Source organism: Emys orbicularis, chromosome 3 (genome assembly GCF_028017835.1).
Source record: "Emys orbicularis isolate rEmyOrb1 chromosome 3, rEmyOrb1.hap1, whole genome shotgun sequence".
Classification (NCBI taxonomy): Eukaryota; Metazoa; Chordata; order Testudines; family Emydidae; genus Emys; species Emys orbicularis.
Window position 1 is genome coordinate 110684495 of NC_088685.1, and position 20603 is coordinate 110705097.

At 37.8% G+C, this 20603-nt stretch overlaps 1 protein-coding gene across 1 annotated transcript in view; it reads left to right on the plus strand.

Annotated features, from left to right (window-relative positions):
• ADGRG6 (adhesion G protein-coupled receptor G6) overlaps positions 1-20603 on the plus strand; it is a 150807-nt gene that overhangs the window by 85635 nt on the left and 44569 nt on the right. The window contains exons 7-11 of the mRNA XM_065401180.1: positions 5312-5397; positions 7439-7491; positions 7585-7641; positions 16914-17056; positions 17930-18044. Of these exons, the coding sequence (XP_065257252.1) occupies positions 5312-5397; positions 7439-7491; positions 7585-7641; positions 16914-17056; positions 17930-18044 (454 nt within the window). The remainder of the gene's footprint in view (positions 1-5311; positions 5398-7438; positions 7492-7584; positions 7642-16913; positions 17057-17929; positions 18045-20603) is intronic.

A 20603-nucleotide genomic window follows, 5' to 3' on the forward strand; every position in this document is an offset into this window, starting at 1 on the left:
ACAAATTCCAACAACCCCCATGGTTACAGATCATTCCAAGATTGTAGGACTTCCTCTTCTGCAGGGTGAAAGTTTTAGTGCAGAACTAACATGGACTTTGACTGATGGACTGGATTATACTAATTCTGAGTCAGCATTCCTCACTCTGATGAGCAAAAGCACCCTTTATGAACACACAAAAGAACCCCTGCGGATTTTTTCTTCTAATAGTGGTGCATCCTTTTCCACACATGAAAATATATACAATGTCTTGGAATCTCTCAGCTGGTGGAACAATGCTGCATCATATCATCATGTTATTTCTGACATTCCAGAAGAAAACCATCATTCTCTGTCTAGCCTATCTGCTACTTCTACACAATATGAGTCATCTTTTCAAAAAAGTAGGCTGGACTTACTAGAATTTTCACCTGAAAATGTTTACCTTGTATCCACTAAGAAAATTATGGAAGATGATTCTATTAGGAATAGCATTTATATTGCAGAAGCAAATGATGAATTGCAGTCTACAAAATTTAAATACCTTAAGGAGCATCAATCAGTAAACCTTAAAAAGGTAACCTCCAAACAGACTCAACTTTCAAACCCATCTAGTTTCTTCCAAGATATAAAAGAAATATATAAAGACTCTATGCTTGATATCCAACCAACAGAAACTATTCTAACACTGGAAGACAGCACAGAATCGCTAAGATTGTCAGCATTCTTGCTAGCAACAAGAAAGAGAAGTTCAGAAATTCAACACATTGTTACCGTTTCACCAATTTATCAAGAATCCTTGAGTCATGCATATTTGAAAAGTGACTTATTTATATTAAGACCTTTGACTAAATTGCCAAAAGAGGAAGAGGAAGAAGCATCTTCTCCAGAAGATGAATTTGAACTCTTCAACACACTTATTTCTACCAGCAACTATATACCTAATTCTTTAAAACCCTCTGCAAATATGCAAAGGAAACCAAATGAGATCCCTGGAAATGAAAAATTAGAAAGTAGTTTAGATACAATTCATAATGACAACCTACATGAAGATTCTGTTTTTTCCACACCTGAACCAGAAAACATGAACAGAATCAGTAACACCTGGAAACCAGGCTATTTGAGTCTGCCAACACAGTATGTTAATATTGCTTCTTCTTTATCAGCAAGTTTTTGGACTTTGTACTATAATTTCAAACAAGAGTCTCCAGAGTTTTCTGGGGAACCTTCAGAGAGCTGGTGGTTCTCATTTAATAAACCACTTGCTTCCCCAACAGAGAAACAGCCATTTTTTAGTTCCCCTACTGGGGCTGATAATATCCTTATGCACACTACCATCATCAATGCATCAAGTTATGGAACAGAAGAAATGAACTTTTCTAGCTATATGTCATCTTTGGATATGGAAAGTTTTAGTTCAATTGTTCTGATCTCTTCACTAGGGATTTCAGAAAATACAAAAAGGAAAATATCACAGTCAAAAATGACCACTTCTCCTAACATAAATGTGTCTTCAAATTCTCATTTCCCTTCACTGGAAATGTCTTCATATCAGCCTTCCATGCAGTTACAGATGAGTACCTTAGATATTTCACATGCAACTTTCACAGACGAATTTAAAAGTGTTGCTAGTTTACACATACAGACTTGGGATCAAATTTCAAGTGCTGATCAAATCGGCATGACCTTCCAACATCATAGGCAGACATTTGCTTCAATTTTCTTCACTTACTTGGCAGCCCAGCCTTCGTGTACAGAGAATAACTATATTGCCTGTTTAGCTGACAGATCATCAGAGAGTTCGGTAACCTATACAAAAGCTAATGGACCACCACAATCACAAAACATTTATATGGTCAAAGAAAGTAATCCAACAAGTGCTTTTGATAATGGAAAAAGTAATGTTCAGCCAGAGGTAGACACTGATTTTGTAGGAACACACAGCTCACTGCGTTCTAACTTCCTCACAATGACATTGTCTTTGGAAAAAACAGACAGTCTTAATTCAGAACAAAAAATCAGGGCCAGTGCACATCCGAACAGCTACTCAACATCATTGTTATTTTCTACACCCTCACTATCACAAAGTCTTCAAAATGATCTTGACCAAATTTCACCAAGCTTGGGTCAGCTATGGAATGTAGCAGAGTTAAATTTACTAACAAAGATAGCAATTAAAAGCCACATAACTGTTCTAGAACAAAAATCTGTTGAAGATCCAGAAATCAATCTGACTCCTTCTCTTCAAATGGGAGTGCTCTACGATGTAAATATTGGGAGTACTACTTTACTGATGTCAAATACTGACTCACTTCTTTCAGGAGGAGAATCAGAATGGGAGGTATACAACTATTCTAGCAGACAGACAGAAGGGTTTATTAACAAAGGAATGTCCTCTTTGAATTCCAGTAATATTCATACCACTGATTCGCAACTACAGACAATGCCTCTTTCTTTTCAGGCATACACCGATTATGGAAAAATAACAAATATATCTTTTATTTTGGAACCAACAACAATTTCAGTAGTGGCCAGTGCAATATCTCTGTCATCTCCATACAGTGGGACTTTTATTCATGCCACTGAGAGTATTTTAAACCATGCTGTAACAATAACCGGAGCAACTATTCATCATTCTGTCTTGCAGTCCCAAAGATCAGCTTCTCAAGTAATGTACCACCAGTCTTCTATTTCAGCGTATGAAAATTCCTTGGCCAATGCATCTGCTGGAACAAGCCAAATCTTCACCCCTGACAGACCACTGAATCCACTTACCAGCTCCCCCAAATTAGTTTTGTCTTATTTATGTAACTCCTTCACTGAACTGAGCTGCCTGTGTGGACCTGAGGTCAACTACAGTATGTCAAGGCATTAAGCTAGATGTAGAGAAAATATCACCTCATCTGCTAGATATGCACTTTGTAGAACTGGATGTAGAAATAGCCGGGTTTAATCCTTACATGTAGCTTCATGTAGATTGTAGAATAGCAACTTAATTACAGTAGGAGGGAATTTGTAACATGTTCCAAAATAATCTTAGCACATGCCATTAACATGTGGTTTCTAATAGCTATCTTCCCATTCTCTAACCAATAGAGCTCTAAGGAGACTGCTGGGACAATAAGTTGATTGCCATCTATTTAGTTATTATTCTGATGTTCATTATTTTTATTTTTAAATATTTTTGGATTTTTTTCAATTACAGTATTTACATTTTTGTGGCTTTGATTATTTTAAGAAGTCAAATCCAGGGTCCAGCTCAAATTTAACAATGAAAGTTTTGAAAAATTTGAGTAACATGGAGGGAGAGGTGGAATCCAATCCTGGTACTTGTGCTCATCTTCTATATTTTTGCAATTTTAATTATTTTTATTTATTTATTTTTTAATGTTAAACTTCTTCAGTCCACTTTTCATCAATTATTTTCCTGTAAAAATAATTTTCTCCAAGCAACATTTTTAAGGTGGGGGGGGAAGCAATTTTAAGTTGGGAAGCACTTTTGGATTCACCAGCTGTCCTGTAGTCTCCTGAGAGTGATTAGAAATGTAGAGTAGTTCTTTGCTAGTCTGACTGAAACACGCTTTGGGTCATCATGTGGTAGTGACTGTGAAACTATTTAACACTAGTTAATAGATGCTGTGTTAGAAAAGTATTTGATTTTGTACATTGAGATGATTTCACTCATATATATGACACTATATGACTTTATAAGAGACTATACATATACTATGACACTGTGTGTGTGTGTGTGTATATATGTATATATACGTATACACACACATAAAATACATTATCTATAAATAATACATACCATGTATTTAATTATCTATATGCGGTATATACACCATGTATTTTATATGTATATACATATAAAATACATATATGTATATACATATAAAATACATGGTGTATATACCACATATAGATAATTAAATACATGGTATGTATTATATGGTATATATACATGGTATGGTATGTATATATATACATATAAAATACATTAACTATATATAGTATATACTATGTATTTTACAGTACAGTATATTTTCTCTTTCTGAGTCCAGAATTAAACATTCCACTTTCCTCCATGAAAAGATCACAGTAAAGATAACAATGGAAATGCCATTTTCAAAGTAAATCAAATAATGAATTTTTATCTTTATTTATTTATTTTTTAACTAGGAAAACATACATTAGTGTCCTTTAGGTTTATGACCTTTTGCTGTGAGAGTTTAGTTAAAACATTACTTGGCAATCAAGTTTCCTTTAAGGGCTTGATTGTGCACTGTTCAATTCAAAAGTAGTTTTCACACTGACCTTAGTGGCAGTAGGAGTGATCCATAACAAAGAGAAAAGCAAGCTCAGGAGTAGGGCGATGCAAAATATTTACAATGAAATTGGAAAATCTCAAGTCTCATTCAGAATCTATTCAACTGATTCTATTTTTTCAACAGCCTGTAACATGATCTTCTATTTTAACAAAATCTTCAGCATTTTTGAAGTTTTGACTTTGATTTTTGAACTTGAAATCTCAAAGGGCTCAGAAAAGCCTGAGTGTCTGAGCTCTTCCATTCCAAGCCAGGACCACGGCAAGGCCTCTCCTCTGATGCTACTCCAGCCAATGGACTGTAAGAGCGGCCACAGTCCCTCCGCACCCACTTAAATCATAGGATCTATATAAATGGAGATTAAGTTTGTTTCCAGATTAAGTTTCCAGATTAAGTTTGTTCATTTTACAGTTAAAATATGGTTTGTCTTTCTAACTGCCAGCTGTGCAAACTTAACCTGGGATTTGAGAACAAAGATTCTTCATGCAGTATTGTGTCCAAGAAACACCCATCCAACCCTACTAGCTTCAAATTCTGTCCTCAATTATTTTGTTGCTTTTAAACTGATGGGTTCACATTTTACTCTCAGACCATTATAAATCCTGAAAGACTCCAGTAAAATCTGTGGAGTTTTTCTAGATTACACCAGATTATGTCCTGTTTGAAAACTCAGTATTTATGATTATTTTATATTTATGGCATTTTCAGGATCTCACAATTACATTGCAGTCATATACAGAGTCATATTTACATATAAATTCCATTTTGTTGGACAGTAGGCCCAATCCTGCATTCCTGAACTCAAACTCCTATAATAGCAACGAGAGTTTTGGGTATACCAAAATGTGAGTTCAGGCCCTATTCACCAAGTTATCTTTTGCTACAAAAATAAGGTCTTAAAGTTTTAAACAGAGAAAGTTTGGCATATATGATATAAAGTTTGGCAATATATTATGAATGATGTTCAATGTTTCTGATATTTGTAATACTGCTTTAATGGACAGGGGGGCTATTCTACAGGATTTCCATTACTGTCTTCAATTACAAGCCCATCTTAGAGTCAAAAGTACAGAGTGTGGTGGCCGAATGGGTAAGTTAAGTTTCTTCCTATTTATGAGAGTTGTATATGTGTGAATCTGCACCTTAAATTACATCAAATTGATAAGAGTTGGGGAAAAGGGGGAACATCAAAGAAACCAGTTGGTCTAGTTTATAAGCTCTCCGGAGCAGGGTCTGTCTCTGTGTTATTTGTTTGTACAGTAGTTAAAACAGTGGGAACATGCTCCTTCTTTGGGCCCTTAGGTACCATGGGTAAAATTTTCAAATGTTACATAAGGAGCTTGGGAATTTAAGTCCCATTTTCAAAAGTGATGTAGGCATTTAGGGACGGAAATCAATGCGTGTTAGGCACCTGGAACTTTTCAGAATCCCTTTTGAAAATGTAGCCCTTATACATCTAAGTCTCATTCAAAGTCCACAGGACTTAGGATCCTAAGTGCCTAAGTCACAATCAAAAGTAGTGCTTAGGCTCCTAAGTCACTTAGGCATTTTTGAAATGTTACTCTACAGCAATAGAAATGAGGGGTCAACACTACTAGTGGTCCATGGACCAGAGTTTGTGTATGTCTGGAGCAGAGATACTCAAAGCCATGTATGATTGTCATAATACCAGAAACTGCCTTGTTTATTGTAGCATGCTCTCCCCATGCCAGGCTAGTTTTATGTTGATACAAGGGATGCAGAAATGTCAAGCCACCAAATGTAGCTTGATGTGCATAAGTGGATGGGCTGCAAACACAGGTCATCAAAGTGATGAGGAAAAGATCAGAAAATAATAATCAAGACACCACCAGAAAGACCTCTATCAGCAAGCTACTATTAGAATACAAAGAACGTCAAATATAATATTTCTGGAGGAGGCATAGCCCAGGGGAACCATGGAATTTTCCAAAATAACTTTTTCCTAATGTTGACCGTAACATTTATTTATGTGTAATTAATTGCTTTCAAGCTAAATTACATTGCATGTATGAGGTTGTCTTAAAAATGAGGTCAACACATATACAAAAGCAGAAAAGTAGGCAGCCCAGTAAGATCTTATTCTTGTTTATGAGGTGTTTTACAATTTGCTTTACTACAATAACCTTCTTTGCCTCATATTAGGGAGCTGTTTCATACAGATTAGATATGTGGGAGAATGTATTTTTATGTTCTGATAGCTGTTTGTTGTTGTTGTTATTTGTTTATTTATTTTATTTGTTTATTTATTTGGTGGTAGGAGGCCTAGAAGGCCTCCTTTTTATTTTTCATATAAATTTAAAGAATTTTTTAATGGTAAATTACTATATATCTGTGAAAAGTTTTGATAATACAGCAACCTGAAGTGATATTTGCATGCTACCTAAAACAAATTTTTGGGCAAAACACTTTGGGAATATACAATAGTTGGAATCTGCTTTAGAGCATTTTGATGTCAATAACTTTCCATAAAGTGTCACATTGTAAATTAGATCAGGTGATGGTTGATAGATGTAACTGAGGCTCATTACTTTTTTGTTAGTGGTTTGAGGTGGGCATTTTACTATGTACATGTGGAGGGGCAGCCTTTCTATTTTTTTATTATTACTATTATTTTTTCCAGAAGAAAAATAGTTTCCTGATGATAGATGTATTGACACAAAGCTGCAGTATTTATATTTCTGTAGCAAGAGACCCTTCATGCATATTTAAAGGAAAAGATTGAAACAGAGAGGTTCAGCAGCAGATTGTAGACTTTTGATGAAAATTTACAGTGTATTTCCCATATCATTCAGTGCCCAGAAATCTTTCCAACCACAAACTTTACAGAAACAGTGGCATGGGGGGGTCTCAGCACCTCTTACAGTTGTCTATTGATTGCACAGTGCCTTTATTAAGGGTCCCTTCCCCATTGAAACCCTCCACTCTGCACCAGTAAATATACACACCTATTAAGGCCATAATCTCACAATGAGGAAATGTTAGTCTCTTCGTTTTGCCAAATAAAGGTATTGTTTTTGGTGGGAGAAGGTGAGCTTATAAACTCTGCTAGATAATGCAGGGGCCTTTCTTTACCACACCATCCTTGTAATTATTCTCTCTGTATTTTTCAGCTAAATCAGACCTTCCAGAACTGGAATTATACCGTGTATGTGGTCAATATCAGGTAAATGTTGGTGATGATTGGGGAAATACCTGATTTAAGTCCTTAGTGGAGTTACCACACACTAATTGATATTTATGCTTCTTGCTTTTTAAGTATTCAGCCAACCACTGTGAACGAACTGCCAAGGGAGAAAAGAAGCACTGATCAAAGGTAACGTTCTGGGACTTTTTAGTGATAGAGGCAACACGTACTATCAAAATTGGGTGTGACATAATCGCATGCTATGGGCACACCTTTCCATTTGGTAAATGTCATTTATGGCCACCTACTGTCCTGGATCTGCACACAAGCCTCACATTGGTATGATGTGTATTGTAATTTAAACTACCTTGGATTTAAATCAGGTTATTCAATGAGCTCCTTAAAACTTGGCTGATTATTTTTCAAAACTTAATTTTTACCTGTCACAAAATGTGGCAGACCTGTCTAACATACATGGGAAGCAATATCCATTCTTCTGTCCCAGCATTATCTATCTTCGGATTTTCGGTAGTACCCATCACTGGTATCTAAGCACTATCTCTGGAAAGAGGCATTTTTTCTCCTCTGCCTCATCTCTAAGGGCCTGATCCAAAGCCTACTGAAGTCAATAGGAGTCTTTCAATTGATTTCAATGGACAATGGATCAAGACCCAGGTGGTAGAAAATCATGCTGAAATTGAATGCCAAGTTGATGCAAATCACATTACTTACCACATGCCCTCACTTCCTGATTTCTGTGGGCTTCTGATTAGGCACTGGGGTTGGGATTTGCAAAGATAGCCTAAGAAAGTTAGGTGTCCAACTACGATTGAAAGTCTGTGAGAGTTGGGTGCCTAACTTCCATGGGGTCTCTTTGAAAATCTCAGTCCAGGCTGTGGGAGGCAAATGAGAAGGATGCTGGTCTTCTGACTGAATCAAGGGCAGGTGGCCAAAACACAATGGCTGCTGTGGGGTAAAGAGAGACTGAGTATGGAGTGCATCTCCTGGCAATGTAGGTAACCGCTTTGTTGTTAAGATGTACATGAGAATTGTTGTGATAGGATAGAGCCTTTTATCCCATGGTAGCCCATTCAGGGATCATTATCCGGAGCTAGTTTCTGATGCTCTCAGTTCTTGTACACTCTTCCTTACTCTTAGTGACCTGACAACAGCCTGTGAGAGATGGATGTTGTCACCACTGAGGGAAGGAATCAAGGGAAGCAGAGGGGATGAAAAGCTTTTCCGTCCAGTGTCTTTGCATCTCTTACCAGAGAAGTTTGCTGCCCAGCCTGTCAGCAGCCCTGCTCCCCTAGAACAGTAACAGGAGACTCAAGCAGGTTTCAGCCTCCCATCCTCCTACTATCAGCCCTAGGACTTTTTTTCCCTCCCTTTTCTCTATATCCTGGTCCCTAAGAAAAGAAGGGAAAGAGGAAGAAATATCTCTTTCTACTTACAGTGCTAGAAGTCTGTGTAAGGGCTCTGTCTGACAAGGTGCTAAAACTTCTGGGCCCAATCCAGCAAAGCATTTCAGCATTACTTAATTTTAAGCATGTGAGCTTTACTTCAACAGGACTATTCACAAACTTAAAATTAAGCATGCCCTTAGAGTGCTTTGCTGGATCAGGCCCAGAATGCTCGACACCATATAGGCATTGAGCCCTGAGATACCTGTTCAGCTCTGCACATGACTTTATCAGAAGACTATCCCCAGACAGGCCTTCAGGAACTGGAGGCAAAATCCAGAGAATCCAAAATAAAGTGCTAAATTACACTATTAATTTAAAAATAACCCTCAGCGTTACTCCAGAGTACCTTGTGATATCTAAAAGTATTGGCTGGGGAGTAAAACCACCCTCTAAATCACTTTTTTAGAAATAGGCATGTGCAGTTCTGATTGTAAGAGTTTGTCCTTTTCTTTTAGTTCTTGGACTGTATATTGCTCCTTCAATATCCTTCTCATCCCACTGTGTTCACTGTCATATTGCAGGAGATAGCCTAGCTGCTATGCAATTAATCTAGCTCTTATGAATCCTCCTAACATCTAACAATGTGAATTTATGGGCACTGGATATGAACACCCCCTTTTCTTGATACTTCACTCATCACATTGCATTTCAGAGGTAATGGGGATTATGTCTAACTCAATACTGTACAATTTTTCAGAATTAAAGGTCTGATCCAAAGAACAAATAAATGCAGTGGCTTCAATAGACTTTGGGTCAGGCCCAAATAGAATAGAAAGCATTGTCCCTTCATTATGAAGTGTTTATTTCAAATACTAATCATGTTACATATAACAAGAGTCTATTTCATATACTCTAGGTTGTTGTGTTGCACATACCATGCAAAAAATAAAAGACCTATAAGGACCTTGATTACGTCTGAAGAAACTGACTGAAATAATTGAGATTGCCTGGGTGGAATTTAGCTCAATGGGTGTTTTGAGTAGAAATTAAAATCACATGCTGTATCTTTCTAGTGTTTTTATATTAGTGGCATGTATTTTCATCTCATAATGCCATATAGAGTAGAATCCACTGGGAAAGCCCGTATTCTTCCAGTGCCAGCAACAAGTGTGTATACATTTCTCACAATACACTATCTTGTCATTGCAAAAGCAGGGAATTTAGCTTCCCAGTAGTCTCCACTGTTCCTGTCTCTAAAGACCAGTCTTTCATATCCTTGCAGCTCACATATATTAGTACACAGGTATTTGTAGTATTGACAAAGAGGAAATCAATTAAATCTCAGGTGAAGACCCAAAAAACCACCTCCCCTGCTACTTCCTCCAGACTGTTGACTTTAAAATGTTTGTTAAAAATTTTCAGTTTCAAGTTTTTCTTGGACAAGATTCTAAAGAAACCAAATAGCATTTAGGGTATCATTTATACCTATCAAAAGTTAGCTGGTGACACTTGTAAATCTTTATCCAAAATGGAGGTAATGTTTATTTCTTACTTTTAGGATAATCTGGTAGAAGGTCTTAAACTTTCTTTTTTGATGGATGAGTCTTGCTCTCAATGTGTATTCATAAGGATTTTGTAAATAAATTATCAAAGATTATATTGTTTTCCATACTATGGACAGTCATAAATAATGCTGATCTCTTAGTTTCAGGAAGCCCAGTATGTCATCTATCTAATAAATTTCCCTTTGCTTTCAAATACTTTTCATTCCATTTTCCCTCAGGTTTTCTCTAAACCCAGGTTGCTCCAAATTTAAAACTTCAGTCCTAGCCCATAAGCAGCATGGCCTTAGACCTTATCTTCTGTAGATGTAATCCTATTTGTCTTCGTCTTTTTAACTCACTCAACATCATCTCTCACCTACTTTTCTCTGACTTTTGCTCAGAATCATGGTCTTGGTTCTTTAATTTGTCTGTCTTAGTATCTATCCTCTTTTTTTGCATTCATCCAATAATTTTTTAACGCTCTAACCTCTCGCTCTCGCTCTCTCTCTGCCCTCACCGTGCATATAACTATTTCATTCAATAGTTTGAACTACTTCCAAACTGCTTCCCCTCTAGTCATTTTCTGCTGTTTTACTCTAATCTGTTTCCACCCTCATTTGCTATATTGCAGTCATAACTTTTAAAACAGCCTCAGCATAGTACAGTTCTTCATCAGACCTCCTGAAGTGATGGATGCAGAACCCAGAGAGACAGAATTACACAGAGGGAAAATGGGAGTGGAGAAGTTGTCATTTTGGGGCATGTTAAAAATAGATAAGAAGAGAAAAACAAAATAAAAACATGGAAGTGGCTTGTTATTCTTGCATTGCTGAGCTCTATGAGCTGAAGCAATCCAAAGTACACTGTGCTTATGATGCGATAATTCAATGTGATGATGAGAGTCTCATGCAATGCCAAGTCCAAAAGTGAATATTATTATCAGCACCTTGAACACGTGTAAAGATCTCTGGATGGCAGCAATGTGACAATATCATGCATTGGTAAATTATTAACTAAAGTAAGAGACAGAATTTTATCACAACAGTGCTGTAGTTTTATGTGTGTTTAATTTTCTCATCTTAGTAGCAGTGTCTCTATCCCAGAAGGTGCTGTTTCAAAATAGAGTTAAAAGGACACTCCAGATGGGCATAAGCACAATGGTTTGTGAGCATGGTGGTCTTTTGTCCCCGCCAGTTTGCACAAATCTGTAACAATAAAGTAAATTTTTGTTCTTTCTGCAGATAAAATTTGCATGTTTTTTTGTTTCTTCCATTGATTCCTTGCCCTTTTTGACACCACACATTTCTTCTGCTGCTCCTGCTGCTTTTCCCAGAAAGATCCTATAGATCCCAGGTGTAGCCATATGATCAAGATTGGGTCATTTGGGTAAAAGAAATGGCTTCCACAGAGCTATTCAGCACCCCAACTTTCCTTATGCTTTTTTCCAAGCAATTTTGCAAACCTTGAGCCTTGATTTCATATATGAGCTTTTCTTCACTTACCAGCAAAATAAGATTGTGCTTGCTCCAACCTCCACTACTTGATTGTCATAATTTTGGCCCATACTCTGTACTTAATCACTGCTACTACGGGAAATAGCAGTTCTAACTACTGTTTAACAATTCTTCCAAATAAAAACATCAGTCACTGTTAACATGTTTAAAAGATCAGTTGCTAAATCTACGTAGAAATCTCTTCCCTTAGACATGAAAAGAAAGAGCTGAGCAAGAAAGAAAAGAAGTTCTACCAGGTCTGATTCTGCCCATTAAAGTCAGTAGGCATTTGCTATTAATTTCAGTAGGAAGAGAATCAGGCTTCTGATGAATTCTGGGTGATGGGATGTTTAATGGGAAGGATTCTTGAGACAAGATAGACTATTGTTTAGAAAGTGCTATGGCTTCAGCCAAGAGTTAGCAGCTGCAGGACCCCTTGTTCTTGTTTTTGGTAAATTATCTTTAGTCATTTAAGTGTGTGACAAAATATAAAGTAGGCACATAAGAGTTTATGGAGGAAGCTGGCATAGTGCCCGACACTCCCATTGTTCATAATTGCTTTCAAATATATTATGAAGTATAAATACCAGCGTTCATATAAAGTAACACAATTGTAATGTCTGTTCTTATTTTTAAAAAATCCTGCTAAACCTACTGCAAAATCGCTCAGCATTGGCCCAACTCTGCTCCCTTTGAAGCCAATGGAAATTATATCACTGGGAGCAGAATGCTGGGCACTTTTGAAAATCCAGCCCTGTGCACACACATTTGCTTTTTAAAAGTGTTTTATTTCTGTGTAAATATTTTGCTTGTGAAAGATACCAAATTCCAAGTCCTGGAGACTGAAGTCCTCTTGGTATCCATGGAAAAGGTTCAAGGTTCTCCACAAAGCCCCACTAGTATATTTTAGCCATGACCTGTAGGGAAGACCTCTGTGAGCATATGGGTTATTCAGTCTGTGTGCTCATTCAATCCTTGGCCTCTCTTATGCAACTGCCAATAAGGAGCCTTGATCCAGCTCCAATTGTCTTCCATTGAGCCTTTCCATTGACTTCAATGGGAGTTGGGTGGGGCCTGAAGTTATCAGAGCCCTAGTTGTACTTGGTTATTTTGTGATGTTGACAACTTAATGATAATGTAACAAATTCATTTCACATAAGATGGCATCAGCCTTAGGTCACTGTTGACACAACATGGATTTTAACACTTTCTTTTCCCTTTTACTGCAGCACTCCCCTTTTAATTTGTAGTAGATCGTAGGTTTTACACTGCATCATGACATATCGTATTATATTAATAGTAAGCGCCTATATAAGACTGAATACCAATGCAAAGCAAATGTTATGTTATGAAGCAAATTCAGTATGATCAACTATTTGTCTTGCCACCCCAATTCTATGGGGAGGAATGTAACCCAACAAAGATACATGGGCATATAAGAATTGTCATATTGGATCAGAGCAGTGGGCCATCTAGTCCTGTACCCTGTCACTGAAAAAAGCTAGTGCCAGATTCTTCAGAGGAAGGTGTAAGAAACCCTGAGGTGAAAAATTATGGAATAATTTATCCATAGAGGAAGTTTCTTCCTAATCCATGTCCATTTGTGGTTAATTTATATCCTGAAACATGAGGATTTTTGTCCCTTCTAAAATATCCACTTCTTCTTGTATTATGAGAGGGTAACCAGAAGCTCCTGACTTACCTTCTCTATACCACAGATTACTGTGTATATGTCTATCGTGTATCCTCTTATTTGTCTGCTCTCTAATTTAAACATTCCCAGTCTTATCAATATTACCTCATTTAGATGTCTGTCCATGACTCAAATAATTTTTGTTGGTCATCTCCAAACTCCCTCTATTCTGCTATATCTTTTTATAGGTAGGGTAACCAGAACTAAAATTATTCCAGGAAAGGGCCCTCCCATTGATTTATATGATGGGATTATCAGATTTTCAATATTAATTCCGTTCCTTATACTTTTGAACATTTTGCCTGCTGTGTGGACCACCACTGCTCATTGACCAGATGTTTTCATTGAGTAGTTCACAATCATGGCTGGCTCTTTTTTCTTGAATAGTTGCAATTAATTTAGAATTCAGCAACAAGTAGTTCAAATTATTCCTTCCAAGTCATGCACCCATCTATGCTGCAGATCTTACCGCATGTATCCCAGTGTATGTTTAAACTTGCTACTAATTTACAAACATCTTTAAAACTTTTCTGCTCAGCTTCAAAAACTGCATAACAAAGTAAGATGTGTAGAGAGAAGCTGAAATAGCAGACTTAAGTCAAATTTCCAAAAGTGCCTTGTGACTTACGAGCCTAAGTTCCAATGATTTTCAATGGGTGTTAGGATCCTCAGACATTTAGGTGCTTTTGAAAATTTTACTGTATGTATTTAAAAAAATGGATTCCTAGCCTCTGAACAATAAGTTTACAATGATAATAAAACTAATTAATAATGACTTGGTAGCTGAGAGACTACAGTTGCATTCTGAAAAAGGACATATTAAATATATGATTAGTTCAGCCAATTAACATTATACAAGGAATAAGAGAAAAAAGAAAACTCTGCTGTAATAATAATTGATTATTTATATTTCAGTGTGATCTACTTTACCGTATGTAGTGCATTCCTTTGGGGCTATATTGTGGCTTTTAGGACATGGCCTACTTGGTGGCTTCTCCAAGAGTCATTGTGCCTGAGGGAAGCTCATCACTCTGGTAACAGTGATGGAAGCACACTTGCACCTCTGTTATACCCTGGATCAGGGTGCAACATGTGCTGTCCTCCTCCTTCTGTGTCAGCTCTGCTCAGCTGACTTGTGAAGAAGGCAGCAGGTCTTCCATAGGCTTCTCACCAGCTAGTGCTAACTTCACCTTTCCCCCATCTTGCACACTTATGCCAGATAACCACAATCTATTCTTCGGTACACAGTGATTTCAGTGTGAAAGAATTTGTCATTATGATTTTTGAATGGAGTTTCATATAAACATCCATTTGCTATAGTATTACTACCTTCAAGATACATTGTGAAGGATGAATGTGTGTTTTAAGGTTGGGGTCACCCATCATTACATCACTGAAGCAGTGTTTCATCATTGACATTTACATGAATATTGGCCTACTATTTCACAAATTTAAACTAAATTTCGTATTTCAACAACAAAATGTTCTTTGTCTGGGATCTGACTGCTACAAAAATGGAGGGAAATGATCAGCTCAGAACTGTGTTAATTATCAAGTTAAAGTGATTATTATCTATTACAGGTTGTTAACATGTCATTTTGTACAGCTTAATAATATTTGTAATGTATGTCAAAATATAAAGGAGTTCCATGTTACACAATATGTATAGCATATGCTGTAAGAGTTATCAAAAGCCAGATAAACAGAATAGTTTAAGCAGATGTTCTTTATTAGTGCTGCATAATCAATTTTTCCTCCTTGTAAATAGTCAGGATAACTAATCCATTTATACCTGATCTATTATTACTCCTGCTGTTTGTTGCCATTAGAGCATGGCTTTGGTTGCTGAATGTCCAAAGTCACATTCTGATTAGCTGGTAGGGGGAAGGGGGGCTGAAACTGACATGCTCCTAGGCAGTTCTCACTCTTCCTCTGAAATAAATGCCATAATAACCCCTTTACCACTGTCAGCCTTGTGCCTCACAATGCACCCTAAGCATGTATCAATAGCCTGCTAATGCACAGCCTATTGAGGTTATAGCTGTGAATTAATATTCTATTGAAGCCAATGGAATGTTAGGATGAACTTGGTAAGTGTGATAGCATAGCAGGGATGATCTGTCTAGAGGTACCTGTAATTCTTCTGCAGCAGTAACTCTACTGAGGCCACCCACATCCAAGGCAAATGGGTGACTAGTGGCCAGGTTTAAACGTTTGCTCAGCAATATAAAAGAAAAACTGTATATTTACTAGTGCAAGAGCAGAGAATAAATATTTCTATTTATATAAACAGTAAATATGTGCCTATTTGCACACTGGCATCTCTCCTTTCAGCTTCCAAGGAGCCCATCATTGAGCCTGGCTCCTGGTTCAGTGTTATGCCTTCCTACTACTAGCCTGGCACAGCCCTTGGACATCTTCTTGTTTCTCCTCTAAGCATTTTTCCTATACCTTGGGGTACTCACATATCTTGGTGAGGTTTTTGAGCATTGGCTATGACCTGGGCTTCTCTCTTGTCTTAGAACAAGTCTGGCTGGGACCCCTCTTTTCATTTCACCATTCCATCTGAATGGCCAGCAATGATTTCCTGCATCCAGAAAGTCCATGAGTCTGGACAAGGGGAGGATATTGTTCTAATTCCCACACAGGAGAGGGACCAAGGCTCAAGAAAGGATCAATGGGTTTCTGTCCAAAACAGTTATTACTATTCCACGACTGCTTGTTTCTATTCGACTAAGCAGCCAATCTTTCCTAATTAGAGGTAACATTTTCCAAAGTAACTAAATGACTTAGTAGCCAAAGTCTCATTGACTTTCAATGGGACTTTGGTTCCTAAGTCACTAAGGGCCAGATTTTTAAATGTATTTAGGCACTTAACGATACAGATAGTTCCCAAGTGGGGTTTTCAGAAGTATCTAGATGCTTTAGAAAATCCATCTAGGCACCTATCTGCATCTTTAGCTACCTAAATACCTTTCAAAATCTGACCCTTAGGCGCTTTTAATATTTTTACCTTCGATCTTTTAGAGAATTGCCTCAATAATAGTAGCTGCTGGTGGGATTTCCCAACAGTGCCAGGTTTGGAGGGCTATGTGTGTAAGAGAAGGCTAATTTACAGGTAAGGAACAATATTTTCTGAGTTATTCCCTCCATATTGGGATAGACATGGTTTGCTCGGTCTCTCTCATGACATATAGAGATTAAAATATGCCAGGTACCTTCATCATAAACCTTATTTAAGCTGGTTGGATATTTTAATTTCAAAACCCTGATTCCTTTGTTATATCTCATTCTGATTCAAACACTGGGATAATTTTCCTTGCAGATTTGTGGTTTGGGCTCTTCTGGTTTACAACTCTACCAACAACATCAGTTTAGAAGAGCAAGCCATCCGGCAGAAACTCATAAGCAATAATGAAACCATAGGGGACGGACTGAGGGTCCATACAGTGGATGTTGATCCAGTAGGTAGGTAAAGAGGTTTCAACTTTGCCATTCTTCAGGTTTTGTTTGCTTGCCCCAAAACAAGTCCCTTCCCCCGCTTCCCCTATTTAGTGAACACTAAAGGCTCTAACAATGGACTTCCCTACTGTACTGAATCATAGAATCATAGAATATCAGGGTTGGAAGGGACCTCAGGAGGTCATCTAGTCCAACCCCCTGCTCAAAGCAGGACAAATCCCCAACTAAATCATCCCAGCCAGGGCTTTGGAAGGAGATTCCACCACCTCCCTAGGTAACCCATTCCAGTGCTTCACCACCCTCCTAGTGAAAAAGTTTTTCCTAATATCCAACCTAAACCTCCCCCACTGCAAGTTGAGACCATTGCTCCTTGTTCTGTCATCTGCTACCACTGAGAACAGTCTAGATCCATCCATCTCTTTGGAACCCCCTTCAGGAGGTTGAAAGCAGCTATCAAATCCCCCCTCATTCTTCTCTTCTGCAGACTGAAATCTGGTATCTTCTAATTCAGATAAAAATTATGACCAGACAAATAGGGCCATCAATGGACTCTCAGCAACTGGTCTGTGGGCTTCAAATTGCCATTCTGATATCCAAGTTCTCGACTGCTAACTCAGCATAGCTCTTTAGGCTTCAGCGGAGTTATGCCAATTTACAGCAGCTGATGATCTGGCCTGGTAGGTCCGGGACAAAGGTGTACAATGTACAGCACCCAGCCGTTACAAACATGTTGCAGACACCCACTGGAGAAAAGATGATTGCATGTAAACCACAGAATGATTAATAAAATGTGATGCAAGAAAGGCTGATACATCAAGCTATAATTTACTTGATAAAAGTTAAGATGTGTTCTCATTTATGTACATTGTTGTTTTATAGAAAAATGTACAGCTGAAGAAAACCCTCTGAACTATTTCTGGCCAGATACCAGGCCCACTTTAACCAACTTTACGTTGTGCCATGGGAGCTCAGTCCAGATTGCATCAAGAACATGGTAAGTAATCATGGAGACCTGTCAGAAGCCGTGAGCTGTCTAATGGCAAAACCAATATTCAGTATTCACATTTTAGTGTGTATGCCATTTAAATTGTGTCCGATTTAGCCCATGAATGGATCAGCGTTATTTTAAAGTGAGGTTACTTTCATATTGTGGCACATGCAGGCCCAAATAGCACAGAGAGGCACATGTTGTTGGAGTAGAGATATGTCCTTGATTAGTAATGACCAGGAAAAGATACAAATAGGCATCACTTCTTCAAGGTGTAATGAGACCTGCAAATACTATCTGGTCATAAAATAACTATAATTGTATCTTCTTACCTAACAGATCTGCTCCCTGTTTATCTTCAAATCATTCTTCTTATTTAACTGTCAAAAATAATGTTTTACTACAGCTAGTACTTCAGAACCAATAGTAAACTGGATTCTAAACTGATTTGTCCATCACAAACAGTATTCTCAGCTGAATTCTGGTTGAAGAGGTTTATTTGGTAGGTTCTGAGACCTCTCATCTAGTTAAAGCAAAGTCAGACTCACATTAAATACTTTGAAAAATGCACTAAAATCCATAGATTTAACAGAGACACTGGTTTTATGGCTCATTACAACAATTCGTAACACACCCCACTGCCTGCTAACCCTCCATTGTCCTACAGTATAGGTATTAATTTCCTGTTTCATTTTAAGTGGTCTCCTACAGTGTGTGTGAACCCCTTAGCAATCTGTTCCACCTTGTATTTAATTTGGACATTCTGGTTATCTTCCCCAGGCCTGAGGAAGAACTCTGTGAATCTCAAAAGCTAGTCCCTTCCACCAGCAGAAGTTAGTCCAATAAAAGATATTACCTCACCTACCTTGTCTTTCTCATTTCCTGGGACCAACATAGCTACAACACCGAAATGGGCAGTTTGGCAGTAGTTAGTAGTAGCAGGGAGTAAAGATGTGGCTAAGGCTTTAGGCTGGAGGTTTTAAGGTTTAGATTGGGGACTCAGGAGACTTAGGTTCAGTATTTGGCCCTGCCATAGACTTGCTGTGTGAGCTTCAGCAAGGCACTTAATCTCTCCATGCCTCAATTCCCCACCTGTAAAATGGGGGTAATAATCCTGCCTTTCCTTCCCCGTATTGGTCTGTCTTCTCTATTCAAACTATAAATTCTTCAGAGCACAGACTGTCCTTTCCTGCGTGTTTGTACAGTACCTATCACAATGAGGCTTTGATCTAGGCATGATGGTGATACCAATGATGATAATAACTACAGTTAATATGATAGCCATAAGCAATAATACAGGCTAATAATGAATACTTTTAAAGCTGTAAAAAGACTTATTTGCCTACATTGTATCTGGGACATGGTCTGAGAAGGCTGATCCAGCTCTTTTACTTTCTGGAAACATGGCAACATGAACATCAGCCTCAAGGTTTTGTGCCAGACAGGAAAACAACCAGAGTTTGTGTTTAACTAACTTACTTCCTCAGCCTGTTAATCTTGTACAAATACCATTAGGTTCTGATTGAACAACATTTGTTGCAAAGTAGCTAGTGCAGGGGTCAAACTGTTTTGATGTGTGTGCCACTGAGTGACTACACATTGAAGCTCCTGGCCTTTACTGCCCCAGGACTGCTTATCTCTATTGCACACTCATTGGGGCCTACACAATAACTTTGATTGTCAGCATAAAATATTTCTAATCCAAAATTTTTATTCTGCTTTGTAGTAGGCTTTTCTTGCCTAGCAGTCTCCAGTAACTCTTGCCAATACTGGGAACAAAAAGAGGCAGGCAACTACATGCTCAGCTGCTACACTGTAGAAACAAAAAGATACCAAAGATTTGTGTGTGTGTGGTTCACAAAGGATGAAATGCACAGCCGAAATGTGTAACATTCTGCCATCTGGTGTGAAAATGGTGGGTGTGATTAAGTGAAAAATGGCAGTGGAGCAGAAATTCAGTGATGTTTTGATCCCACCCCTCAAAAAAGGCTCAAATAGACAGCCTATGTAGTTTAACCTGTCCCAGGCATGGAGGAAAATGTTAAATATAGTAATGTCTCTGTGACACTGGGTCCTAAGCAAACCCCACAGCACAGAAGACGGATGTGGCCTGCAAACATTGTACAGTATGGATCACAGATTTGGCAGTGCTGAGGTAACCAGGTGCTTGTTAGCACATCAGTGAAACCTACTGCCGTGCTCTTGATGATGTATGGAACTCACATACTCAATCACAGAACAAATGTTAGAGGGACAATGTCAGGTTACAATTTATATTTCCTAAAGCTACATTAAAAGAGCATTAAATATGCTATGTCAAGCACTCAATAGTTTGGATATGCAGAATTAAGGTTGCCTTAATTTGTCCCACTTGTGTGTATGTGTTATGATACCGTCTTTTATTACAGGGCCATAGAGTGTTTTTTTCCATAGTTTGGAAATATAATCCATGGAAATAATCTATTGCTGTGAGGTTTTAATAACAGAATTTTTAAATGATTACTTATCAGTGATACTTTAATGTGAGGATACTTCTCAGATTTGTCACATACCCTTTATCACATC